At 44.6% G+C, this 27,417-nt stretch overlaps 1 protein-coding gene across 1 annotated transcript in view; it reads left to right on the forward strand.

The window, feature by feature from the left end:
• Positions 1-382: 382 nt before the first annotated feature.
• SUSD1 (sushi domain containing 1) overlaps positions 383-27,417 on the forward strand; it is a 39,254-nt gene continuing 12,219 nt past the window's right edge. The window contains exons 1-11 of the mRNA XM_083718829.1: positions 383-662; positions 3,510-3,641; positions 6,283-6,438; positions 9,550-9,702; positions 13,353-13,529; positions 13,832-14,014; positions 15,132-15,311; positions 16,075-16,166; positions 17,646-17,832; positions 18,967-19,055; positions 21,707-21,893. Coding sequence (XP_083574955.1) covers positions 551-662; positions 3,510-3,641; positions 6,283-6,438; positions 9,550-9,702; positions 13,353-13,529; positions 13,832-14,014; positions 15,132-15,311; positions 16,075-16,166; positions 17,646-17,832; positions 18,967-19,055; positions 21,707-21,893 — 1,648 coding nt within the window. The 5' untranslated portion in view covers positions 383-550. The remainder of the gene's footprint in view (positions 663-3,509; positions 3,642-6,282; positions 6,439-9,549; positions 9,703-13,352; positions 13,530-13,831; positions 14,015-15,131; positions 15,312-16,074; positions 16,167-17,645; positions 17,833-18,966; positions 19,056-21,706; positions 21,894-27,417) is intronic.

Here is a 27,417-nt window from a genome sequence, read left to right on the forward strand (position 1 = left end):
TGTGTTTCAAACAGAGACCGCAGCAAGGGTGGCATATGGAAAGAAGATAGGCAATATTCAAGGAATAATAGCTCAGGACTGAAACCCCAAATGTCGAAACAAAGCCAGAAACATAATTCAGAGTTGGGCTTAGTCATTATGACACGGGCTTAAAAATTGTTGCTGCTACACCTGGCCATGGGCGTTGCCAAGGGAAGGTGGGCAACTGCCCTCCCCCCGAATAAATAAAAATACATTTCAAACTGAGGTTCTGCGCCCCCACCAAAAAAAAAACCCTGGCTGCTGCCCATGGCCCTGGCACCGAAATTTGTGGGTGCCCTGCCCCTTCCTAGGGAATTTTGCTCGGGCACCCCGGGGAGTTGGCACCTATGGGTGGGTACTAAAACAGTAGGCGAAGCCGCCTTCGCGGGCAGGAACCGAGGCTTCGGGCGGGAGCCCTCCGCTCGCCGCCTGGCGGCCGAGGGGGCGTGGAGAACGAGCCCCAGGCGCCCTTCACCCTCCGGGCCTCAGAGCTGCGGGGAGGCGCGGAAAGACGGACCTTGGAGGCGCCATGAGCCCGGCGGCGGAGACGCGACGGCAGCCACCACCTCCGCCTCCGTCGCTCCTGCTCCTTCTCCTCCTGCTGCTCCTCTCGTCCCCTTCAGGAGGAGAGGCGGACCCGGGTAAGCGTCGCCTCGGAGAAATTAGCGCGCGTTTCGGATCTCTGCTGGAGCAAGAGGACCTCTGGCCATGTGCAGAGGGGAGCGCGCGGAGGCGGAGCTGAGCTCCAGCCACCGTGGAAACAGTGCAGAAGAAGGACGCGTTTCCAGCTTTCTTTCTATAAGTTTTTTCTAGCCGACCTTTAAAAAGAAGCTTTAAGCTCGAGGATGTGGGGGGGGGGGCACCGAAAACCAATTGTTGTTCGTATGAGTTGTTTGATTCTGTGTTGGCTGCCATAAGAGCCGAGGTCCCTTTGTCCCTCACCCCCAATTTTTTTTGAGGGGGTCAACCTACCCCACCCCAAGTTGATGCGCATTGCCATCCAGACGTTGTGCATGTGATAAATGATATGGTGCAGGGATTACCTGTCCCCCCATTAATTAAAATACTTAACTAACTGACCAACTGCATCACAGATAACTTGGTTCTGCCCCCCCTACATAAAGCCTCCCCCCAAATAAATCCTGGGTTTGCCAATGCCCCCCTCCTCCTATTTTCTTCAAATTCGCACCTTTAGTGGCTGCGCATACTCTGGCTCTGGGATGCTCCCCTTTTGGAAGCGCTGTGTGCAGGACATGTGCCATGATCCATATCTATCCTGTTGTTCGTGGAGAAAGATGCCTGTTTGTTGCATTTCTCCTCCAACCCAATTAACCATTGGGTTTGGAAATTTGATCCACGTAAACTTAGCAGCCGAGGTGTGTGTGTCGAAGACAGCCGTTGCATGTGCACAGATGGTGACAGCTTTCACAAAAAGGGGGTGGTTTTGGGGGGGTCTGGGGTGGGGAGAACCAGGGAAAGAAAACAGGTTTAATGCACACCAGGTGAGGACATCCCTGCCCCCTCTCTGGTGTGTACAGCAATATGTAAATATGATGGGGGGGACGGACAACCTTGCCGCGTTTTAAGATGCTAATGCTTACAAATGTATAAATAGCAGTTCTCCTGAAAACCGCCCACATTTCTGCAGGGGGGTTGCCCGCTTCCAGGTTTTGTTTTGAGCGCTCAGCTGTGCATTTTTAGCATTCCAAGTAAAATTTTCATCACATCAAACAACAGTGCTCAGTATTTTATTTAAAATGTATTTGCATGTTATGGAACCTTTGGGTTAATGTCTGCATTTAGCCTTCACTTTCCTTAAAAATGCAAATAGTAAGCACTCATGGTGGGTAGACTAATAATTGTTGGGATCACAGTTGGTGTTGTTCAAGGTGCTAACCATTTCCTCCCTTGCTGTAGCCCTGAAAATTGCTGCTCCAAAACCAAGAGTTACTTGGGGGCAACAGAGTAATCATCAAAGAGTACTGGCCAACATTTTTTTCCCAACCCCCAATTTGGTAGTTTTGCTCCTAGGCTGGCAGCAGCACAGTGCCAGAGATGAGGGCAGAAGCTTAGGCCAAGACTCAGTGTTGTAATTGGACTGTGGAGTTCCCTACTTTGGAGCAGGTATTGTTTTATTTAAATTCATATGTTGCCCTTGCTTTCAAAGGAGCCCAAGCAGCAAACACATCAGTGAATAAAACAATACAGTTAAAAATAAAGTATAACAAACATCTGACAATGTTAAAAAAACATACAAAATAATCCAGGAGTGCTTGTTGCCACAATCAGGCTACCTCTTCTGTAGTTTAGATTTCCTTTTTTCCACCACTCTGTAGAATTCCAGTAAGAATTCCAGCTGATGTTAATTAATTAATTAATTAATTATTACAGTGGTACCTCAGTTTAAGAACAGTCCGGTTTAAGAACAATTTGGTTTACAAACTCCACAAAACCGGAAATAGTGTCTTGGTTTGAGAACTTTACCTCGGTCTAAGAACAGAAGCTGAACGATGGAAGGGCACCGGCTGCGGGAAGCCTCATTAGGGAAAGCGCACCTCGGTTTAAGAACGGTTTCGGTTTAAGAACGGAATTCCGGAAAGGATTAAGTTCGTAAACCGAGGTACCACTGTATTAAAATTTATATACCGCCCTATACCCGGAGGTCTCAGGGCGGTTCACAAAACAGATCACAATATATAAAATAAAAACAATAACCCAATAATATCCCCCCCAAAAGAGCTACATTTTAAAAGGGTATAGGATATTGATCAAGTGAGCCAAAGGCCTGGTTAGAAAAGAATGTATTTGCCTGGCACCTAAAGGTGTATAATGAAGGCACCAGGCAAAATTCCCTGGGGAGAGCATTCCACAGACGGGGAACCACTGTAGAGAAGGCCTGTTCTCATGTTACCACCCTCAGAACCTCTCAAGGAAGAGGCACATTGAAGGAGGGCCTCAGAAGGCAATCTCAGGGTTTGGGTAGGTTCATATGGAAAGAGGCGGTCCTTGAGGTATTGTGGCTCTGAGCCGTTTAAGGCTTTATAGGTCAAAACCAGCACTTTGAATTAGGCCTGGAAACTAATTGGTAGCCAGTGCAGTTGGACCTGAATCAGTGTAATATGCTCCAGTGAGCAAGCTGGCCGGTGAATTCTGCACCAGCTGAAGTTTCCAAACCATCTTCAGAGGCAGCCCTACATATATCGCATTGCAGTAATGATTAATCCTTAGCTTTTTGTGGGAATGAGCCCATCCAGGCCTGTTATCTGGATAGAAGAAGGCTTGTGTCATTATGTCTGCCTTGCTTCTCTGCTCCTTGGCTCTAGAAGCACATGGTGCTGGTATGAGAACTAACATGATCTTGTGTACCTGTGTTGCAGTTATACTTGAGTGTGATTCATTGGGAGGCTGAAAATGCCTCCAATGTTAGTTGTCCAGTGCATTGCTAGGTAATTACCAGTCCTAATTTACAGTGCTTAATTTTTTTATAGATGCCACAAGTGCTTTACCTTCTGATGTGTGCGCCACTTGCCATGCTAATGCCACATGTCAGCAGCGAGATGGCAAAAACGTCTGCACCTGTAATTATGGATTTGTGGGCAATGGGAGGACTTACTGTCAAGGTAGGTGGGCATTTGTGATTCCTTGCAACTTCACAAAGGCATGTGTGGATTAACAATTGAACTGTTACAATTTAGGATTTATTATAATAACGCAAAGGCCTCCAGGGGTGAATGGCATGACATACTGCTGCTCATGCAGAACTGCTCAGATATACTCCAGATATTAATAATATGCCTTTACTGAACAAACTGGGGATGCGGGTGGCGCTGTGGGTTAAACCACAGAGCCTAGGACTTGCCGATCAGAAGGTCGGTGGTTCGAATCCCCACGACTGGGTGAGCTCCCGTTGCTCGGTCCCTGCTCCTGCCAACCTAGCAGTTCGAAAGCATGTCATGTGCAAGTAGATAAATAGGTACCGCTCTGGCGGGAAGTTAAATGCCATTCCGTGTGCTGCTCTGGTTCGCCAGAAGTGGCTTAGTCATGCTGGCCACATGACCCGGAAGCTAAATGCCGGCTCCCTTGGCCAATAAAGCGAGATGAGCGCCGCAACCCCAGAGTCGGCCATGACGGGACCTAATGGTCAGCGGTCCCTAAACTGAACAAACTGAGCCCCATGAATCGTTGCTTGCAACTTTCAGTTTGCTCCGCTTCTTCTCTGTGAAAGTTTGTTCCCTTAAAGAGATAGACACATCTACTAGAACATAAACCTATACAGTCATACCTCGGATTACAGACGCTTCGGGTTGTGTGATTTCGGGTTGCGCACTGCGTCAAACCTGGAGGTACCGGAACAGGTTACTTCCGGGTTTCAGCTCTTGCACATGTGCAGAAGCGCCAAATTGCGAACCGCCTGTGTGCCGACGCACGGGTCGCGGGTTGTGAACGCTGTGGGTTGTGAACATGCCTCCCGCATGGATCATGTTCACAACCCAAGTGTCCACTATATAGATATAGAATGTTAGAGTGTGGTAAGGCAGGTTTTGTGATGTGGGAAGCTTGCCCCACCAGCACTATCCTGGCATGCTAGGTTGTCTTCACAGATAGGCAGTGCCGGATTTACGTATAAGATGAACAAGCTATAGCTTAGGGCCCCAGTCTCTTGGGGGCCCCAAAAAAATTTAAAGGGAAAAAAACCTTGATGTACATTTCCAAAATATAAGATAAGAAACAAATAAAATAAAACCTACATACAGTTAGAACTTAATAATTATTTCACTATTAATATACTTCTTCTTAACTGTATTTCAGTTCAACAATTGCTTTGATAAAATACCTATTTTGTTATTTGCAAATGGCTTTAGATACCTATTAGGTCCATATAGCATATATTCAACACAAAAAACAGCAACAGTTTGTTGTTGACAAAGGACAGCTGGACATATTAAGGGCCCCATTACCTTCAGTAGCTTAGGGCCTCATCAAACCTAAATCTGGCCCTACAGATAGAACCCCCACAGGGGCTCACAGTAAATTGGGTGAATTATCTGAACAATGGGTTGTATACATCTAAGTTCTACTTAGAATAGACCCACTGAGACCAATGGACTTTGGTTAGTAATGTTCATTAATTTCACTGGGTCTATGCTGAGTACGGCTGAAATAGTCTTCTTCCCAAGACTACCCTGAGCCGTCAATGTGGTGTGTGTGGGTGTGACAAAAAAATTTCCGCACTAGGTACCACCTGATCTTGCTATGCCTCTGATGGAATCAATTCTTTTTAAACAAATTCTCTTTTTAATGATGTGTAGGTGGTACTTAACCCCAGTAAAACTAGCAAAGATTTACCACAACAGTGATAATCTTTGCTGGAAATGTAAAGAAAAAGAAGGCACCTTTTTTCATATGTGGTGGACCTGCCCCAAGGTGAAAGACTTCTGGGAGAAGATTTATAATGAATTGGAAAAAATGTTGAGATATACAATTATTAAGAAACCAGAGGCCTTTCTTCTTGGGATAACAGGTCTGGAATTGCCCAGGAAAGATGTTAAATTATTTTTGTATGCCACAATGGCTGCTCGAATTTTACTAGCTAAGAACTGGAAAATAAAAGAATTACCAACTGTGGAAGACTGGCAGATGAAGATGATGGATTTTTCGGAGCTAGCTGACCTGACTGGAAGAATCCGCGACCGGAAAGAAGAGGAATACCAAGAAGATTAGAAGAAATTAAAAGACTATTTGAATAAATATTCTAATATAAAAAATTAGAAATCACTTGAAAGTACCAAATAGGCCTAGGATTAAAATAGGATTTACTAAATAAATGGGGTTTAGGAAGTAAGAAAAGTGAATTAGCTAGATAATAACTGGAAATATTTTGGTTTAAGAATGATATTGGAAAGCTGTTACATACAGACACAAGGAAATTCAGAAGGAAGGGAATGGAGGAAGTCAACCAATATGTAAATAAGTATGGGCTTTTAAAGGATTAAGTTCGCTCATATTGTTTATCTCTTTTATGGTGGTGGATAAGATGTTTATTGTACTGTTTTCTTTTTTGATGCACTTCCCCCCCTTCCTTTTTGTGTTATCTCTTCTGTTATGTGGTATAATTGTGGAAAACTTAATATATATGTTTTTTAAAAAAAACCCAAAACCAAAACAAATTCTCTTTTTAAATGGTAGAAAATAATTAGAGAATAATACTGATATTTAATGGTTTGCTTTAACCTCTGCAATTTTTAAAAAATGTTTTGTCAGACAAAAACGAATGTGATATTGGGGCAAGCAAGATTTGTGGAGAGCATGCTTCATGCCACAATACACAAGGAAGCTTTTATTGCATTTGTCTAGAAGGCTTCCAGGCTTCCAGTAAAAACAAGATATTCATTCCCAATGATGGCACAAAATGTATAGGTAAGTACAGCAGCAACAAGTCATAAGGAATTTTTACTGTTTTCCTTTATGTTCTTTTTAGAACACACACACACACACACACACACGAGAGAGAGAGAGTTTTAGTTTTCATCTAAAGCTGTTTCTCTCTTTAATGTATGTCCTTTCCACTACTTGAGCATGTCTAAATTGACACTTTTCATTTTCAAAATTGCTGGGAGCTGTAATTGAGGAAGATCAAACCCATATTTCCACATAGTTATGTAGGAGAGGGGGAATTTTCTGCTATATATTTTTGGCAGAAAGTATTTCATTTTTAGAAATGCATTGTTTCATAAAATTAATAAGATACAGGAGTGACTATCATGCTGATTAAGCTGACAACTAAAATATATACCAGTCAAATCTAAAATAAAAGTTGTAGTTATTATTATTTTTAACTGATTTAGAGAAGCCTTCATTCCCCCACCTCCGAAACCTAATTAATGTTCAGGGAAGGGAATATTTGAGTCTGCAATAGATTTACAAGTTTCCCCGTAAAAATAATTTCCAGGTAAAGCTTTGAATTTGTTGCAATATATACATCTAAGTGTGCTATATTAGTGTTTTTTCATGAGACAAATGGGAAACTGTTCAGATGCATGCTTTCTAAGGCACAGGACAACTGGAAGTGTGGACAAACCTTCTGTTTGCCCCACTTGCTTTCCCTGGGAAAACCAGCTCTTTCGTGCTAAATCGGAGCAAACGTCAATCAACAGGAAATCCAATTGATGTTTGCTCCGGTCCAGCAGTAAAGATCGGATTTCTACAGGAGAAAGTGGCAGGACCAAGCGGGATTCTGCATGAGCCCTTATGGACTCTGGAGGCCCCAATTCAAGGCTGGCGTTGGTTTCTATCACCCAGGCCTCTTGTGCTGCTGGTCTGACAGATCACCCCAGCCCCTCTTCATCATAGTCCAAGTCCAGGCTTACTGTTCTATGTATTTTGCATCTGTTTTCTCCCACAGCTGATAACATAGCCATTGTGTTTTATACTCTGATATCTGAGGTTTTGTGTATGCAAGCTTGTGGTTATTATTTTTCATGTGGGAAGATTGCTTCAGTGCTGCAATATGTATGTGTGGCAGATGTGAGAGACTGACTTCTTGAAGGGCACATAGCAAATCAGTGGCAGGGGCAGAACCGGGGAGGAGGAAGAGGGTGCGGTGGGGGCAGATCGCCCCGGGTGTCACCACAGGGGTGTGTGTGTGTGTGTGTGAAAATGCCGGGTGGCACTCACCACAGGGCCTGCAGCGCACCCGAGCCACACGTCTCTCCTGGGAGTGATGCGGTGGCTTGGGTGCCCGCAGGCTCCACGCTGCCCCAAACGGTCCGCCCTCCCCCTCCCCCTCAGCTGTAGGGCAGCTGAGTGGGAGGAGGCAGGCGGACTCAGAGCGTCCTGCCCCGGCTGGCCCCGCCCCCCCACGCACGCCGCCCCATGCACCCAATCGGCTTGCTCTGCCACTGACAGGGGTAGAACTTGAGTCCAAGATTTCCTGATCTAAGTCCAGCTGATGCCTTTCCTCAGATCTCTTTACTGGCTTCCCATCCCCTTCCATGCCCAGTGTTAACTGTTTGCCCTTACCTTTGAAACATTGGTGTGAGCTTGCCCCAGTCTTATCTATTGACATGTCTCTGATCTGTTGATATTTCCAGTTTCAGCGACCTCAAAGTCTCCTGCTCTCTTAAATAGCCCTGCCCTTTCCCCCTTGCACCCCCTTCTCCAAATACTTGCTTACTGCCATCCTCCTCTTTTTCTCATTTATTTATTTATTTGGTTTTCTAGATTAACATTTTACAGTCACATATCCAACATACAACATAAAAACAAGATTCCAAGGAATCTCCTGGACTTCCCTCCTCCCCTTTGTGGGTCCTATTGTTAACCATTTCCTCCTGCATCTTTTATGATAATCCAAAATCTTTTACCTCTCAATTATGGCCAAAATTCACCATTAAGCTACAAGTGTTATTCCAATCATACTGACGATTTTAGCTGTTTACAATGGTTTTTATGATAAATTATAAATTCCCCCCATTCCTTATTAAGATTTTGGTCTTCCTGATTTCTGATTCTTCCGGTCATTTTAGCCATTTCGGCATCATCCATCAACTTAATCTGTCATTCTTCTCTGGTAGGGACTTTCCCCTCATTTCTTCCAACAAGTCTTTGGCTTAATTCCATAGTCCTCTTATCATTTGAAACTAAGGGTGGGATTCCCCTAATGAGACACAAGTATTTCTGCTTGGGCAGTGGGGCTTCTCCCCCCTGAACCTCCAGAATTGGCTCTGGGGGTATCAGGAGCAGGGGTGGAGGAAGGGGGGTGCGGTGGGGACGGATCATCCTGGGTGTCTTCGCTGAGGTGGGTGACATTTCCCGCGACTCCCAGCCTACCCTGAGCCGTCAGGGGAAGGCTGCATCCCCCCTTCCCCCTTCATTTTGACAGCTGGAGGAGGCTTGGGAGTCGTGGGCAGGTGGTGCGCCGAATGTCCGCCATCGGCGGCTCGCTCCGCCCCCATGGGCGGCCCACTTGCGCCACTCTGTGCACCTGAGCTGCTATCCCATGCCTGGGAGGGCACCCTCCGCATCCCTCCCCCTTTGGGAGCATGCCTGCCCTGGGCAGCATGGGCATATGCTCTGCCGTTGATCAGGAGAAACCCCACAGCAGCTGGAAGGGACGGGGTTTTTTCCGTCGGGCAAATTGCAATGCTTGTGTTCACAGAACAGTCATAATATTACAACACTGGATTCCACACTTAGTCCATATTCACACACTCCCGTTAGACTTCCCTCTTCATTTCTCCCCTTTATTTACTTGTTTCCCTCACTGTTGAAAGCCCCCTGACCCAAGGACCAGTCATTTTCATGTATGCTATAGTTTAAAGCACTATGTGTGGTAGTTGCTCAGAGCAGGCCCACTGAAATGAATGAACATGGCTAAGTTAGGTCCATTAATTTCATTGGGGCAACTTGGTGCTAGGTAAGCTCTAAACAATAATTGTTGCTGCATGTTGGCTCTTGCCTACCAATGGGTTCAAAATATTTGAAGCAGTCTTCATAAAAAGACGGTCACAATTATATTACATTTTCTAGATCTTGATGAATGTGGAATCTCAGGCATCTGTGGCCTTGGAGGACGATGTGTGAATACATTAGGAAGCTATGAGTGCTACTGTATTGAAGGATACCGAACAGAAAATGGAGTGGAACCATTTCATTCGCGTACAGCAAATACTTCGTGCAAAGGTGAATGCTTGTATTTTTAAAAAGAGTACAGTTTTAGGCCCCTTTAGGTATTGAAATACAAGGGAAAACATGTCTGTATGCTCTGCCCAATTGTGCAGTAAGTGGTAAACCCATCTTCCAGTATTCTAGCTGATGAGGCACTGGGATGATTGACAAGCACTCAATTCCAAGGTTGAATCCCTAGTACAGTGGTACCTTGGTTCCTGAATGGCTTAGTTGTCGAACAAATCGGCTCCCGAACACCGCAAACCTGAAAGTTAAGTGTTCAGGTTTGCAAACATATTCCCACAGTGTTTAGTGGGACTTACTCCCAGGTTCACAGGCATAAGATTGCAGCTTACATGATAAATAGGAATGCGGGTGGCGTTGTGGTCTAAACCACTGAGCTTCTTGGGTTTGCCGATCGGAAGGTCGGCTGTTTGAATCCGCACAATGCGGTGAGCTCCTTTGCTCTGTCCCAGCACCTGCCAACCTAACAGTTTGAAAGCATACCAGTGAAAGTAGATAAATAGGTACCACTGCAGCGGGAAGGTAAATGGTGTTTCCGTGCACTCTGGTTTCCATCACAGTGTTCTGTTGCTCCAGATGCAGTTTAGTCATGCTGGCCACATGACCCGGAAAGCTGTCTGTGGACAAACGGTGGCTCCCTCAGCTTGAAAGCGAGAAGAGCGCCGCAACCCCATAGTTGCCTTTGACTGGACTTAACCACCCAGGGGTCCTTTACCTTTACCTTACCTTACATGATAAATCCCTTCCCTTAAGACAGAGCCATGCTGATGGTAAACCTTGGTATCATTTTGTTATCAGTTTTGACCAGCTCTTTAATAGTTACTACGTTACTGAAAATGCTTCATTTTACATTGCAAGTATTAGGCAATTGAATTATTACTCATAGTGAAAGTAAGATTCCATTTTTTTTACTAACGTAAAAAGCAAAACACTGAATGGTAGAGGTGTGTTGTTTAAAGCATTTTATACCCCCACTTTTCCTCATATAACTCATAGTGTCTTACAAAAACAAAGCAGTAGTGCATAAAATGAATAAATGCAGCAATGCATTTATTTATTTCAGTAATTATTTTTTTCCGCTCTGTTTAGCTGAAAAGAGTGGCTTAAAAAAAAAAATCGGTAGTAAGACAGCCCCTGCCCTCAGGCTTAAAAGACCTGAAATGCAAAGAATAAGAGATGGGGTGGGAGGAGAACAAATATATCCTTATGTACTAGTTTTTTACGTTAGAGATATAATGAGCAGCTGCGATGAAAAAGTTCAGGGAGCTTGATGGAATGGTTGCCACTAGGTGACAGATGAGGAAGGCTGAAAGGCAGTTGGCCTCTCAGCAGAGGTGATAGCATAACTCTCCTTCTTTTCTTTACCAAGCCAGTCCTTGGTGTAGTGGTTAAGAGTGGTAGTCTCGTAATCTGGTGAACTGGGTTCGCGTCCCCGCTCCTCCACATGCAGCTGCTGGGTGGCCTTGGGCTAGTCACTCTTCTCTGAAGTCTCTCAGCCCCACTCACCTCACAGAGTGTTTGTTGTGGGGGAGGAAGGGAAAGGAGATTGTTAGCCGATTTGAGACTCCTTCGGGTAGTGATAAAGTGGGATATCAAATCCAAACTCTTCTTCTTCTTCTTCTTTCCCTCTGCCTTGTGGTCTGCAGTAAAACAGCATAAAAACAAAATGTTATGCGCTGCTAACAATAGAAAGGGGAGCAGGAAAGTCTGCCCTAGATACGACTCAGAAAAAATGTAGCAGCGCCTACACCCATAAAACAGCCCTCTGCTTTTTAATTTCTGTTTTCTAGAGCAGTTCGGTTTAAGACATTGTCGCTTCTGTGTTGTATGAGTGTCTGGGACCCTAAAAAGAGGAAGAACACACAGAATTTAACTGCCAAGTTCTGTCACTTTTTTCTCTGTGAAAATGCCTAGCACGATAGTTATCTCATGTGAAAATATATAATCACAGTGACTTGTGTTTTCAGAGGGGAAATGTAAAGAAATGAAAGTAATAACAGCAGCACTCCTGCAAGAGTCAGGAGCTTTTACCACTTTGCCATGTGGAGTTGGCATAATCTTCGGATGACTCATTTTAAATAAGATAGCAGCACCTCCTGAGAACTGTGCTTTGGCAGTCATCGTAATAATATAGTAGAAATAATCATTATAATAATGATCATAAAAAGGCAGAATACTTCAAGGAGGCTATATAATTGCTTGAGTGCAAGACTCGTTGTACCAGCGCACAGGCTTTTGATGAGCCATGCCAGTAGGTGTGCCAGCACATTTCAAAAGGCGATGCTATGCAGGCATCGCAGTGGTATTATGGCAACATTGCAGGCAGGCGCGGAAATGTTTTAGAACTGCGGTGAAAAACATCCAGTGCCTCTACCAGGTACCTAATTCAACCGACTCAGGGCTTAAATGAAGTATGGGATTTTAGAGAGATGATGGTGCCATGTGCTGCAGCAGGGGCCTATAGGATCTGATAAAAGAGGCGATAGTTCCTGCCCTTACACTAACACCGATCTGACCTAAATGCCACACCTAAAGTGCAAAAGTGTCAATCTTCTAGAGCAGTTAGTAGGCAGAGCTGGGGATTCACTAAATGGGCTTTGAAATCTCAATGTTTTCTTGTCTTTGTTTTCTGCAACATTTTTTTTTATTAAAAAAAGAAGCTTCTGCTGGAGGGCAGCTGCCATTTCTTTGCTACAGATTATCCTCATGTTCCTCTCATCTTTCAAATTAGGTGTTTTCCAGTGGTTTCAACCCATTGGGGAGAGAAAGCTGCTTGGCTTTGTGATCTGAGCAGAAAAATGGATGGGAAATGGTTTCAGGACTCTTCGCCTCCGCTGCTTTTCCATTTTAAATTGACACATCACAAAGTTGCTCCCATCCCCCACCCCCCACCCAACCGCTCCAAAAAAAAGTATGGCATCAAAACTATAAGCATTCTCATTAGTTCCTTAACTGGGTTTGTAGGAGGGCAAGGATCCCCTAAAATTTCTGGGTGCCAGTTCTCCCCATAATGTCTGAAATCAGTAAATGTGGGGTTTGGTCAATGGATTTAGCAAGGCCTACAAGGGAAGCGGGACTCTATCCAAGCTCAGGTGTAAATATGTGCAAATAAACCATATTTCATAAAGGCACTACGGTCTCCACCATGCCTCATTTTCCCCAAAGGAAACACAAACTTTGATTAAATGCCGAGATCCCTGGAATCTTTCACTGCTCAGCAGAGATTGGAGTGGCTGGCAACAGTAAAGACATATAAATGTAGCAAAATGTGTTTGTAAATTCATGATTTAAGCAACTGGGGTTGTCTCAGTTCTATGTTGTGTACCCTAGGGCTACACACACACAATATATTTAAAGTACGGTACATTTTTCTCACCAAAGAATCCTGGATACTGTATTTTGTTGAGCATGCTGGGAATTATAGCTTTGTGGCCTAAGCAGCAGTTCCCAATATTTTTGGGGGCGACGAATGTGCTTCAAATGTGTGATTAGTGGCAGCCATTGTTACTTTAAGAAATTGGGCCTTGCATGATCTTTCTATGAAAAAAGAACACTTACAAATCATAGAGTGTCATTACGAATCATAGAGTGTCTTTGCCTTATAGTGTCTTAACTTATTCCCCCCCCCCCCTTTGTTGCAGTTGTGGACTGTGGGCTCCCGCCTTCTGTTCCAAATGCATATTCTGCAGTCAACAAAACAACTTATGGAAACAAAGTTGTTTATACTTGCCAGCCTGGTTATGTCATCGAAAGTGGAAATTCCACTGCAGTTTGCAGTTCCAGTGGACAATGGAAGGAAGCTGATTTTGTATGCAAAGGTAAAGAAAACAATTAAAAAGCTTTAATGATTGCAGCATTTATTTCAACAAAGGCTATTTGTTACATTAGTTGTAAGCATATCTTAAAAAATTAGGCATGCTTAAATCGCAAGGAAATCAGAGTTTTTATAATTAAAGTCAATGGGACTTAAGTATGTAGTTAAATGGCTTGGTTCTCTTGATTTCATTAGGTCAAAGTACTACTTCACAAAATACTCAGCAGCAAATATTTTACTGATAAATAAAAATGGGGAAACCGTTAGCTTAATAATGCTGTCATCTTTCTCTTTCTTTCCCATTAGAAATCGATTGTGGAAAACCACGGTGGTTTCCAAATAATACAGATATTATCTGGGATAACAGAACAACTTTAGGAAGCACGATATACTATAAATGTAGGGAAGGATTTCAGTTTTTTGGAGAGCATAATTTTTCACAATGCACAACATCTCAGAAGTGGGGAAACATCACTTTTGAATGCAAAGGTAAAAATATCATCTGTAATCTACATTAAAAACGCTCATTATTTATGAATGAACACCACCATAATAACTATCCTTTGTGAAGAAGAAAAAAATGTTTTCCTGAAAATCCCAAGGTTCTTATCTCTTCTTAATAATGGCTAAATGATTTTTAGGTATCTTGACAAGTACTAGAGGTTCAGGTTCAGACTAGTTGAGAAGTTAAACAGCATCCCTGGAAAAAGCTCCACCTCTCATCTGCTCAGATGGCTGATTCTTGGTTTACATTTTCTATTTGGTTATGGAAATTGGAGAACACGGTATACGAGGCACGATGGTCATATGCCCTGTATTGAGAAATTTTTTATGCCTCATGTTTTACAATATTTTTATACATGCTGTAGCTGGGGAAACCCAGCCAGATGGACGAGGTATGAATAATACAATTATTAATATTATTATTATTAAATATTCATATTCCCAGTTCTATCCCATTGCTGCTTGACAAGAGGTTTATTATTTTGTAGCCAGGTTTCTACCGTATTGGGGACACAGGTGGCGCTGTGGGTTAAACCACTAAGCTTCTTGGGCTTGCCGATCAGAAGGTCGGCGGTTCGAATCCCCGCAACGGGGTGAGCTCCTGCTGCTCTGTCCCAGCTCCTGCCAACCTAGCAGTTTGAAAGCATGCAGTGCTTATATTTGGGCCAATATGGTAGATAAAAAAGGTAAAGGGACCCCATTAGGTCCAGTCGCGGACGACTCTGGGGTTGTGGCACTCATCTCACTTTCAGGCTGAGGGAGCTGGCGTTTGTCTACAGACAGCTTTCCAGGTGATGTGGCCAGAATGACTAGACTTCTTCTGGCGCAACAGAACACCGTGATGGAAACCAGAGCACACAGAAACACAGTTTACCTTCCTGCCACAGCGGTACCTATTTATCTACTTGCACTGTGTGCTTTCAAACTGCTAGGTTGGCAGGAGCAGGGCCGAGCAACAGCAGCTCACACCATCACGGGGATTCGAACCGCCGACCTTCTGATTGGCAAGCCCAAGAGGCTCAGTGGTTTAGACTGGGATGACAAAAAGTCTAGACTACTGCAGTTGCATTTCTGAATTAAAACAGCTTCTGATCCCATTTAGAAATAAAATGTGGCAAACCTCCTGCCATACATCACTCCAACATGATATGGAATGGGATATCAAAGCCGGGAAGCCTTGTGGAATACAGATGTGTCAAGGGCTTCTACAACACGAGCATGAAAAAACATTCATTCTGTACCAAAAATGGATCGTGGGAAATCTTGGATCTAAGATGTGAAAGTAAGTGCATGATGATAATGCTAGCACAGACGTTGTGGGCAAGTTCTAACTAAGGGACACTGGAGTTATTATTGCTCTTGTAGCGAAATGAGGGCACTATCCCTTTGGCAGGCGTCTACGGGTTAAGAACCAGAGGAGGTTGTTTGTTGGAATCTCCCTGGTTGAGGAGAAAGGGTTAAAGTGCTCCACTGCCTCCTGCAGTTTGGTCAAACTCATGCTGGTAGCTTCTAGAACACTGTCCAACCATCTCGTCCTCTGTCGTCCCCTTCTCCATCTTTCCCAACATCAGGGTCTTTTCCAGGGAGTCTTCTCTTCTCATTAACTACCCTCTCCCAATACTGTAGAACTTTCAGAGAGGACTCTTGAAGTTTTGGGAGCTCTGTGTTTAACAGAACAACAGTGGCATCCAGTGGATTTCTTTGTTAACAACATGCATGTGACAAATATAGTAATGATGATTGATCAAAACTGGGTTCAGCAAATAGGCAAGATGTAATATGAAGCGTTAGCAGAAGCCATAACAGGTCTCATTCTAGAGCAATGATATGGCAGTTCCCTGTATTGTTGATGGAACAAGGTAAATGATGATGGCAAAGAATGGCTGCCCTTTCCCTGTCAAGTTGCAAAGTTTGTATGTTGAAAAAGCTGGATTTAGATTGCAGTTGACCACTACTAGATCCTGCAATTGAAACAGCGACAAGAAGAAACTGGCTTTTACATGCCATTCAACAATGGGAAATGTTTACGTTTCTTATTTTTGCAGAAGTTAAAGATTTTGTCGGTATTGCACTAAATAACTCTTGTTTGACGTGGAGGAGGCTTAATGGAAATACAGCCGTCAACGAGACTTACCAAGTGCGTGAGATATTTTAAATCTTTTTTTGTACTAGAAAGATAAGAGGTTCTTAGCTTTCTAGCAGGGGACAGGCAGGTTTCTGTAAGTACGGGAGAATGTATAAACATTTTAATAAAATATTGCTAAATAACATCTGCAAATGTTTTTTTAAAGGATGTGATTTGATTGCTCACCATTTCTTCTAGATGCCATAACATCTAGACACAAAGTAAAGCAGAAACAAAGAACTTCTGAGCTGCCTGGAGACATTTACAACTTGATAAATATATAACTGCTTCTTGATTGGCCAGAAGGGCTTCTGTTCTGGCCAAGTCAGTTCTGTCTTTAATGCTGATTAACTATCTTGGCCTGTCTTCTTTCCATCTCACAGTTATTCTGAGGGTATATACAAATCTAAATAGGATTTGTGGAATGATCTCCCCAGGGTGCCTCGCCTGGCTGCCTTCATTACATATCCTTAGGTGCCTGGCAAAAACATACTCTCCTCTCAGGCCTTTGGCTATTTAAATAATCTATGGCCTTTTAAACATGGTGTGAGTGTGTTATTGTGGGCTTTCGTTACTATGTTGTATATTTTTGTGTTTTTATATTTCAAATGGCTCTGTGATCAGTGCCGGATTTACGTATAAGCTAAACAAGCTATATCTTGGGGCCCCACTCTTTGGCCTCCCCCCAAAAAACTAAGAAAAAAACCCTGGATGTACATTTCCAAAATATAAGATTAAAAAACAAAGAAAACCTAAAAATGATTGTATTAACTACAATTGCATTGTACAGGTTATAACACTTAATTTCATATTAATAAAGCTATTTATAATTATTAGAAGTTTGCATCATATATTTACACCTATTATTTCATGTTATAGCAAGTTTTTAAAGACTAGATTATGAGTCTTTGTAAATTGTGTTTCTAAAGGAACTTTTGTTATTGCCAAATGCCAATGTGTTTGCATTATTAAGTTTTTCTGAGTAAAAATCATTTTAAGTTAGAGCTTAATAATGATTTCACTATTAATATATGTCTTCTTAATTGTATTTCAGTTCAACAATTACTTTGATAAAATAAATATTTTGTTATGTGTAAATGGCCTTAGATATATATTAGGTCCATAAATTACCATATAGCATATATTCAACACAAAAAGCAGTGACAATTTGTTTTTGACAAAGGACAGCTGGATATATAAAGGGCCCCATTACCTGCAGTAGCTTACGGCCTCATCAAACCTAAATCCGGCCCTGTCTGTGATCCTCGGATGAAGGGCAGTATAGAAATTTAACAAATAAACAAATTTGTACCAGCTTATCTGTCTTGACTTCTTCCCCAAAGACTCCATGTGGTAAAAGTGTGGCCTTTTCAAAATGAACATCTCCGGAGTTCTTTGGGAAGACAAAATGGATCGTTAACCAAGTTTATATTATAGCTATGCCCTGAAGTTTGTTTCTGAGCACTGACTTCCCTTTCATTTCCCATGCAGCTCACAATGAGAATGCTAGGGAATGATTTGAAGAAAACTGTGGCTGAATCAAAGATTAGCTATACCACAGCCGAGGAGGCTATAAAGATATGCTTGGAGCTACGTCAGGATGCAAACTACAGTGTGGAAGTAACTACAGGATCCACCAATTTGGCTTTAAAAGTCCGAATAATGCACCCAGTAGTTGGTAGGTGCTGCAGTTTGGCAAATCATCAATACTGTTAGTTAGGAAATTTTACCTGAAAATCTTCAGTGCTGGTGATGACACAAAACAGTGTTCTTAAACTGGTGGCTGATAATACTGAACTGGAGGCCACTGCTCATGAGGAAGGGGCCAAGATTGGCTAAGATCTGGCCATGCATCTCGTTTGCAGCAGATCATAGCAGCAAAAGGCTGCTTTACTAAGTACTAAAGATGCTTGCCATGAAGGAATTGAATAAAAGTAAGACTGGAGAAGCCAGTATAAGTTGCAATTTCAGCTGAATTTGGGGGAACCACTTGAAGCATCCATTGTGTTGAGCTATTTCAATTGATTTGCTCATTGCAAACAGCTGAAAGTCTGTAAATTTTTGATAATAAACCTGATTTGCAATGGGGGAGTTGAACATAGCTGTCAACTTTCAGATTTGAAAATAAGGGATCAGCAGCCTCGAAAATAAGGGATCTGCAGCCTCAAAAATAAGGGATCTGCAGCCTCAAAACTAAGGGATCAGCAGCATAGCTGCCAACTTTCAGATTTGAAAATAAGGGATCAGCAGCCTCACCTGTCCTGGAGACAGTCTACGGGGTATCTAACAATCCGGGATAGCAGCGGGAAGCAGCAGGAAACGGCACTGAAATAAGGGAATTTCCCACAAAAAAAGGGAAGGTTGACAGCTATGGAGTTGAATAATTTCGATTGCAACTGTATGCTAAAGATTCTGTAGCGCAATGGGCTGGTGAACCCTTGTGATAATGATTAGTGGATTAAAACGAGCCAAAGAACCAAATTAGAAAGCTACATATAGGGCCTAGAGAGACTGTATGCTTTGGACCAGGAGGGCAAGCAAGGGAAGGGGCCAAAGAGAGTTGAGTTGCAAATCAGGAATTATGCCAACTGTGTCTTCTGCAGTAGCATTGTGACCTGGCTACCAAAAAATAGCCATGGCAGTCAAGAAACAGGTGAGTGGGCCTGAATTTTGCATACTGGATTTGCTCAAACCAAGCAGTTCTGATTGCAGGCTACTCCTTTGTGTTGCATTACCTGTTATTATTAATAACATACCAGCATAGCATAGTTGATTAAGGGTTTCTCTTCCCCGTCACACTTCTCCCCCCCAGAAAAGAAAGCTGCATTCAGCAACATCTCCATATTTAATGACACCTGTATTAAATGGCAAAGAGAATCATCATCTGAGGAAAACTATGTAGTAAGTGATGTACAGTTTCTGATTGCAGTGGGAAGTACTGGGACTAAATCTCATGTTGACATGCGTGTTTCAGAGTGTTGACAGCAGTACAGCGTCCATCCCATTGTCACCCCTGATACAAGTTTTGCAGATTTTGGGTGCGTTTCAAAGAAACAGTTTGATCAGAGACAACAGGGATCTCTACTTATTCAAGAAAGTCAACAGGGCCATTGTTACCGGGGTGGAGAACTCAGGCCTAGAGGCCAAATGCAGCCCCCTAGGTCTCTGTTTCACAACTGGAATTCTTCTCAGGCCACATCTATCAGCAGCCTTCCTTCACACCCTCCTTGAGTATTTTTGGCTGGCTGCAGTGTACCCTTGAACTCTGATAATGCCTCACGCTTGAAAAACATACCAGATATAACCATTGCAGTGACTGATTAGGTAGTGTGTAGATTTGCAAGCAAACTGCTGAATTTTTGTGAGGGACTTGCGTGCCATACATTCTTATTTGCAACATATTCTGAGGTAGATCAGGTGGACATAAGATTTCTGTATAGTCTCTTGTGTGTTAGCGCTGCAGCCATAGAGATTATCTGCCCCCTCATTAAAATTCAGGCCCCTTTCCTGGAGTTCCATGGTGCTTATTACTCTTTTTAAAGCCAAACAGCCTACCTAATGGAGAACGCTTTGGGGGAAGAGAGAGGGCTGTCAGAACTTCTTGATCTGAGAAGCAAATTGCCAGTCAACAAAACATGCGGACCTTTATATTGTGGGTTAAGACCAGTGCTGTTTTTCTAGAAAAAGAGGTGTCAGAGCTAAGCTCCAGTGAGCTCCAGCTTGGGGAGACGGGACCCTAGTTAATACCTTGCTCTGACAGCTCATAGAATGCTACATTTGTCTTCACACACAGCAAGTCCCTCAGGACTCAAAATGTGAATCCTGGAAATCTGGTCAGGCTGGATGAACTTGCAGGTGTGACTCAGCCGATGATGCTATCTGAAACCTGGTCTGCACAAGCTAAAGAAGGAGGTGGGAACGAGATGGTAGAAGTGGCCCAGAGGTGGTTGAATGGATTGTACCATTTCAGACTATAAGCAGGAATTCACATTTTATTAACAGGCCCCAACATAAAAGACTCTCTGCAAATACCAAATCCAGTACAGCAGGAAACAGGTTGTTGTTGTTTAGTCCTCTTAGTTGTGTTTGACTCTCCGTGACCCCACGAACCAGAATATGCCTTGGAAATTCTCAGTTTCTTCTCAAAGCTTCTCCTTTTTTATGTCCATGGAGTTTTCTTGGCAAAATACTGGTGTGGTTTGTCAGTTCCTTCTCCAGGTGGATCACATGTAGTCTAAACTCTTAACTATGACCTGTCTGTCTTGGGTGACCCTGCACAGCATGGCTCATAGCTTCTTGAAGTTATTCAAGCGCCTTTGCCACGACAAGGCAGTGATCCATTAAGGGGAGGAAACAGGTTAGGTTAAAGGTTAAAACACTTCTGTCCTGTTGTGCTAGTTTTCCATTTTCAGAGAGCACTTTACAGTGGGGCAGCATTCAAAAGTGGTTTTGCGCTTCCTTTTCGCTTCATTCTGCTGCACATGTAAACCTGGCCTTAGAAGCAGGCACTTCCAATAGACCGAGAACATTCAGACCAGACAAACATAGTGTATTCTGCTTCCTGCCGCAACCACCAAAACGTTTGCTTAGTGCACTTAAATTTAAGAGGCCCCACTAGCTAATAATATGTGCCAAATGTTTAAAGTGTTTCATTCTCGTTTGGGTTACAGATAGGTAGCCGTGTTGGTCTGCCATAGTCAAAACAAAAAAAATTCCTTCCAGTAGCACCTTAAAGACCAACTAAGTTAGTTCTTGGTATGAGCTTTCGTGTGCATGCACACTTCTTCAGATACGTGTGTATCTTCAGTTATCTGAAGAAGTGTGCATGCACATGAAAGCTCATACCAAGAACTAACTTAGTTGGTCTTTAAGGTGCTACTGGAAGGAATTTTTTTTGTTTATTCTCGTTTGGGTCGCACACTCCATTTGCCTGCAGACTGTCTCGCCAGAGTGGTACATGCTCTGGTTATCTCCCGCTTGGACTACTGCAATGCGCTCTACGTGGGGCTACCTTTGAAGGTGACCCAGAAACTACAACTAATCCAGAATGTGGCAGCTAGACTGGTGACTGGGAGCGGCCGCCGAGACTATATAACACCGGTCTTGAAAGACCTACATTGGCTCCCAGTACGTTTCCGAGCACAATTCAAAGTGTTGGTGCTGACCTTTAAAGCCCTAAATGGCCTCGGTCCAGTATATCTGAAGTAGCGTCTCCTCCCCCATCGTTCTGCCTGGACACTGAGGTCCAGCTCCGAGGGCCTTCTGGTGGTTCCCTCACTGCGAGAGGCCAAGTTACAGGGAACCAGGCAGAGGGCCTTCTCGGTAGTGGCGCTCGCCCTGTGGAACGCCCTCCCATCAGATGTCAAAGCGATAAACATCTACCTGACATTCAGAAGACATCTGAAGGCAGCCCTGTTCAGGGAAGTTTTTAACATGTGACATTTTAATGTATCTTTCATCTTTGTTGTAAGCCGCCCAGAGTGGCTGGGGAAACCCAGCCAGATGGGCGGGGTACAAATAATAAATTATTATTATTATTATTATGATTGCAGCTTCAGATACACGGTCTACGGTGGTATCAGAAACAATTCCGTGATAACATGACCTATAACTTCACCACAAGTTCTCAGACTCCAGCAGTGTGCCTTGACTTACTGCCAGGCACCAATTACACCGTTAACATCTCCACAACAGATCTCAACCACAGTGCTCTCACCTACATGAGAACCCCCATCACTGGTAAGGCCTTGCTTTGTATTTTTCTCCTAGTATTTTGACAAGGTTGGAAAATTAAAAGTGCAGGACGTCACTTCAGTTGATTTTTTTTCCATCTGGAAAAAAGCCATAGAATTTACTACCTTTTACTGTACTTTTCCATTCTTGCTAAGGAAGATCCCTTACTGGATCAAATAATTTTCTATGCCACTTACCCTACCGACACCACGATGACTTAGCAAGTTGTAGAATATGAAGAGCGAGGTTTAGTGCTTATGTTGAGTCTTACTGCAGCAGAGGCACCAGCTCTTGCCATGATGGAACGAGAGCTACCTTTGGACTTGAGTACATGGGTGGAGCTGTGGTCTAAACCACAGAACCTAGGGCTTGCCGATCAGAAGGTTGGCGGTTCAAATCCCCGCAACAGGGTGTGCTTCCATTGTTTGGTCCCAGCTCCTGCCCACCTAGCAGTTCAAAAGCATGTCAAGTGCAAGTAGATAAATAGGTACCGCTCCAGCGGGAAGGTAAATGGTGTTTCCATGTGCTGCTCTGGTTTGCCAGAAGTGGCTTAGTCCTGCTGGCCACATGACCCGGAAGCTGTCTGCGGACAAACACCAGCTCCCTCGGCCTATAGAGTGAGATGAGCGCTGCATCCCCAGAGTTCTCCGTGACTGGACCTAACGGTCAGGGGTACCTTTACCTTTACCCCTAAATAATAATAATAATAATAATAATAATTATTATTATTATTATTATTATTATTATTATTTCTACCCCGCCCATCTGGCTGGGCCTCCCCAGCCACTCTGGGCGGCTTCCATAGAAACCAAAAATACAGTAAAATATCACACGTTAAAAACTTCCCTGAACAGGGCTGCCTTAAGATGTCTCCTGAATGCCAGGTAGTTGTTTATCGCTTTGACATCTGCTGGAAGGGCGTTCCACAGGGCGGGCGCCACTACCGAGAAGGCCCTCTGCCTGGTTCCCTGTAGCTTTGCTTCTCGCAATGAGGGAACCGCCAGAAGGCCCTCGGCACTGGACCTCAGCATCCGGGCAGAATGATGGGGGTGGAGACGCTACTTCAGGTATACTGGACCGAGGCCATTTAGGGCTTTAAAGGTCAGCACCAACACTTTGAATTGTGCTCGGAAACGTACTGGGAGCCAGTGTAGGTCTTTCAAGACCGGTGTTATATGGTCTCGGCGGCCGCTCCCAGTCACCAGTCTAGCTGCCACATTCTGGATTAGTTGTAGTTTCCGAGTCACCTTCAAAGGTAGCCCCATGTAGAGTGCATTGCAGTAGTCTAAGCGGGAGATAACCAGAGCATGCACCACTCTGGCGAGACAGTCCGCAGGCAGATAGGGTCTCAGCCTACGTACCAGATGGAGCTGGTAAACAGCTGCCCTGGACACAGATTTGACCTGTGCCTCCATGGACAGCTGTGAGTCCAAAATGACTCCCAGGCTGCGCACCTGGTCCTTCAGGGCCACAGTTACCCCATTCAGGACCAGGGAATCCTCCACACCTGCCTGCCTCCTGTCCCCCAAAAACAGTACTTCTGTCTTGTCAGGATTCAACCTCAATCTGTTAGCCGCCATCCATCCTCCAACCGCCTCCAGACACTCACACAGGACATTCACCGCCTTCACTGGTTCTGATTTAAAAGAGAGGTAGAGCTGGGTATCATCCGCATATTGATGAACACCCAGCCCAAACCTCCTGATGATCTCTCCCAGCGGCTGCATGTAAATGTTGAAAAGCATGGGGGAGAGGACAGAACCCTGAGGCACTCCACAAGTGAGAGCCCAGGGGTCTGAACACTCATCCCCCCCCACCACTTTCTGAACACGGCCCAGGAGGAAGGAGCGGAACCACTGTATGACAGTGCCCCCAGCTCCCAGCCCCTCAAGATGGTCCAGAAGGATGTTATGGTCGATGGTATCAAACACCGCTGAGAGATCTAGCAGAACTAGGAAACAGCTCTCACCTTTGTCCCTAGCCCGCCGGAGATCATCAACCAGTGCGACCAAGGCAGTTTCAGTCCCATGATGAGGCCTGAATTCCGACTGGAAGGGATCCAAATGGTCCGCTTCTTCCAGGTGGAGTTGTTCGGCAACCGCTTGCTCAATCACCTTGCCCAAGAATGGAAGATTTGAGACTGGGCAATAGTTGGCCATCGTGGCCGCATCTAAAGATGGTTTTTTAAGAAGCGGTTTAATAACCGCCTCTTTCAGCAGGTCTGGGAAGGCTCCCTCACAGAGGGAAGCATTCACCACCCCACGAAGCCCATCACCCAGTCCTTCCCGGCTAGCTTTTATAAGCCAGGATGGGCAAGGATCCAGGAGACAGGTGGTTGGTTTCACTCATCCAAGCAGCCTGTCCACATCCTCAGAGGTAACAGATTGGAATTGATCCCACTCAACTTGACTAGACAGAACTCTAGCACTCTCCCGCCCCGGCCCTGCTCCACGGTGGAGTCTACTTCTTCCCGAATCTGAGCGATTTTATCTGCAAAAAAACTTTGCAAAAACATTGCAGGAGAATATGTGGCCCGTACTGGGCCCCAATGTTGCAGGTGGTTCCGCTAAATTGTGAACCACCTGAAAAAGTCTCCTGCTGCTGTTTTCTGCAGATGCAATAGAGGCGGTGAAGAAATTCTTCTTCCCCGTCGCTATCGCCACTTGGTTGGCTTGACGTTGAGCTCTAACCTGTGTCCGGTCAGATTCGGAATTTGTTATCCGCCACCGGCGCTCTAGCCGTCTCAATGATTGTTTCATTGCCCTCAGATCCGTGGAAAACCATGGGGCTGTCCGGGCTCCATGCAGTCGGAGAGGGCGCTTCGGAGCCAAACAGTCAATAGCCCTGGTTAACTCCACATTCCAGCGGGCCACCAGGGAATCAATCAATCAGTAACTAATCTAATCAGTATCAGATTCAAATACAGTTGTACCTCAGAAGTCAAATGGAATCTGTTCCGAAGGTCCGTTCAACTTCCAAAACATTTGGAAACCAAGGCGCGGTTTCCAGTTGGCTGTAGGAAGCGCCTGCAGCCAAGTGGAACCCATGGAACCCACGTTGGATATTCAGGTTCCAAAGAACATTCACAAACCGGAACACTCACTTCTGGGTTTGTGACGTTCGGGAGACAAAACGTTCCACTTGCAAGGCGTTTGACTTCCAAGGTACGATTGTACATGTTTGTCCAATAACCTGCTGATTGCTGAACGAGCAGTGATGATGACAGGTACATTTTGTTTCACGTGCCATTCTTGTTCACTTATGAATGGGGGGGGGGATTGTCAAACAGCAAAAGAAGCTTGCTGATCCCTCCCCATTCCTTACCTCCCCTAATTTTGTTGCCCCAGCCACTTTTTGCATTCTGGGCTCTTTTCTGATATCAGAACCAGGAAGAGAAAAAAAATGGTTATAGCCACCAGCTGCAGGAGAGATGAGCCCCACGAGGGAGAGGGTTCAAGTCTCCTCTCCTGTGTGCTCCTTTTACGCCTCTCACCCCTTGCTTTCAGGAGTGCCAACTAGGCCCTGCGACTCTGGGTGCCCAGGGCTGTGGGAGCCGTGCAGCGTGCATGGCCCTGGCACTGAAATTTGTGGATACCTGGCCCCTTCCTGGGGAATTTTTATGGGTGCTTGGGGAACCAAGACCCCAGGGATTTGGCACCTGTGCTTGCTTTAGATATGTGAGTGGGCTTGGGGAAGTTACTGATTGATTGATTGATTGATTGATTGATTGATTGATTGATTGATTGAATATCTTCTCTGTATGGAACACCATACGGTCTCGGTCGTTGTAATGTTGCATATACTTGAAAAAACACCCTCATTTCTCAATGCGCTGTGTGGAAAGAGGACGAGACATTGCCATTTCTCATGCACTTTGTGGTTACTCTGTCTGCTAACCAGAAGAAGGCAGTCTTTGCAATTTCTTTACATTTCTCCCCAGTCTGTAATCATCCACTAGGTGAAGCTGTTTATCTTCGGCAGATAAATTGTCTTCAGCTGTTCCTTCCTTTGTTAGGGTGAAACAGAGAAGTCCCACCTGCCTTAATAACCTCAACTGCTCCCATCCTTCTTTTCTTCTGCCTGCGCACTGCAGCTGAGCTTAAAACGTAAAACACAATCTAAATTTTTTATTCCGATTGATAGTCATGTGCTGCATTTGCCACATATTGTGGATAGTTCTGTATTTAAAATAGCTCAGTAAGGATCCTGCTGCTGTTCTTGTCCACCAACTCGATATAACCATCTGCTGAATTATTCATCTGCCTGTATTCCAAGCCTTCAGAATTTGTGACTCACCAAGCAAAATTCATCATCATCAGCCATTCATTGTGTTCTTCCAGCTGCCTGATACCCCCATCCCTCCCTCCATAGTTCCTACATTCCCAGGCAGCATAAACAGGAGATGTGCTGAGCTGGACTGAGTTCAGCTTAGGGCTCAACCACAGCTCTGTTTGCCCCACTTCTTTCCCCTGGAAAAACCCGTGGTTTAGCGCTGAATCAGAACAAATGGAAATTGGGTTTTCTGCCGATTGCTGTTTGTGCTAAAGAGTGGGTTTTATGACAGGAAGCAGTGGGGCAAGGCAGAACTGCTCAAACTTCTGCCTAGAGAGCACAAGAGAAGCAGGAATGGGTCAAATTTGTGCTTTCTAGGCACTAGTCAAGCGGAAATGTGGACGAGCCCATATTGCAAGGATGCACAGCCTGTGCTCGTTTCCTTTTGCAGCCCACGAACAGGAAACTTCCTTATGCTGTCTGCCGGTACCACAGTCTTTCAAATTACTGGTGCTCTCAATTCAAATACCTGCTCTTTGGGTTATGAGAAAGGTATTGATGGGCAAAACCCACATGCTAAACAAAGCTCTGATACAAGTTTTTGTAAACAGACAAAGCTTTGAGATGTGGCAGTTTTGCAGGGCGACGCAGTGGAGTTTGTGGATGTTGAGGACGTGCGGAATCCTTTCTTCAACAGCTTTTCTCCCACCTGCAACTTTCAACATTTCATATCTTTTCCCTTCGCACAGAGCACTAGTTGCATGTTTACCATTGCAAAGAGGGTGGGCTGATTTAATTAATGGACAAAGCTTAAAATATAGAAAAGAATATCTTTTTAGTTGCTTGTAGAATGTGCTGATCCCGGGGGGCAGGTTAGCATAGGCGTAGTCAAAGTCCGGTCCTGAGTCACTAGCCTGGAAATCAGTCCACAAGGAGCGGGGTGAGGTCCGAAACAGGAAGCCGGGCGGGGAACAGGAGCACTGGAGAGTCAGGTCTGGGTCCGGGTAGGAACAGGAACTCAACAACGATGTTGCTCCCACAACCTGGGACCGGGCCGACTAGCCTTTATCTATTCTGAGGCTAGGGGCGGTCCCGGCCCCCAGGAGACCCGCCTCTCTTGGCCTTAAGGCGAGCACTCCTCCTGGGAGCAACCAGTTCCCTTCGCCTCTCTGCCCTGAGTCTCTGCAGATCAGGAGAGGCTAAAGGGTTACTGGGCCCAGGGGGAGACTCACCTGCAGGCACTGAGTCCTCAACCACT

This window comes from Podarcis gaigeae, assembly GCF_964106915.1.
Source record: "Podarcis gaigeae genome assembly, chromosome: 17".
Lineage (NCBI taxonomy): Eukaryota > Metazoa > Chordata > Lepidosauria > Squamata > Lacertidae > Podarcis > Podarcis gaigeae.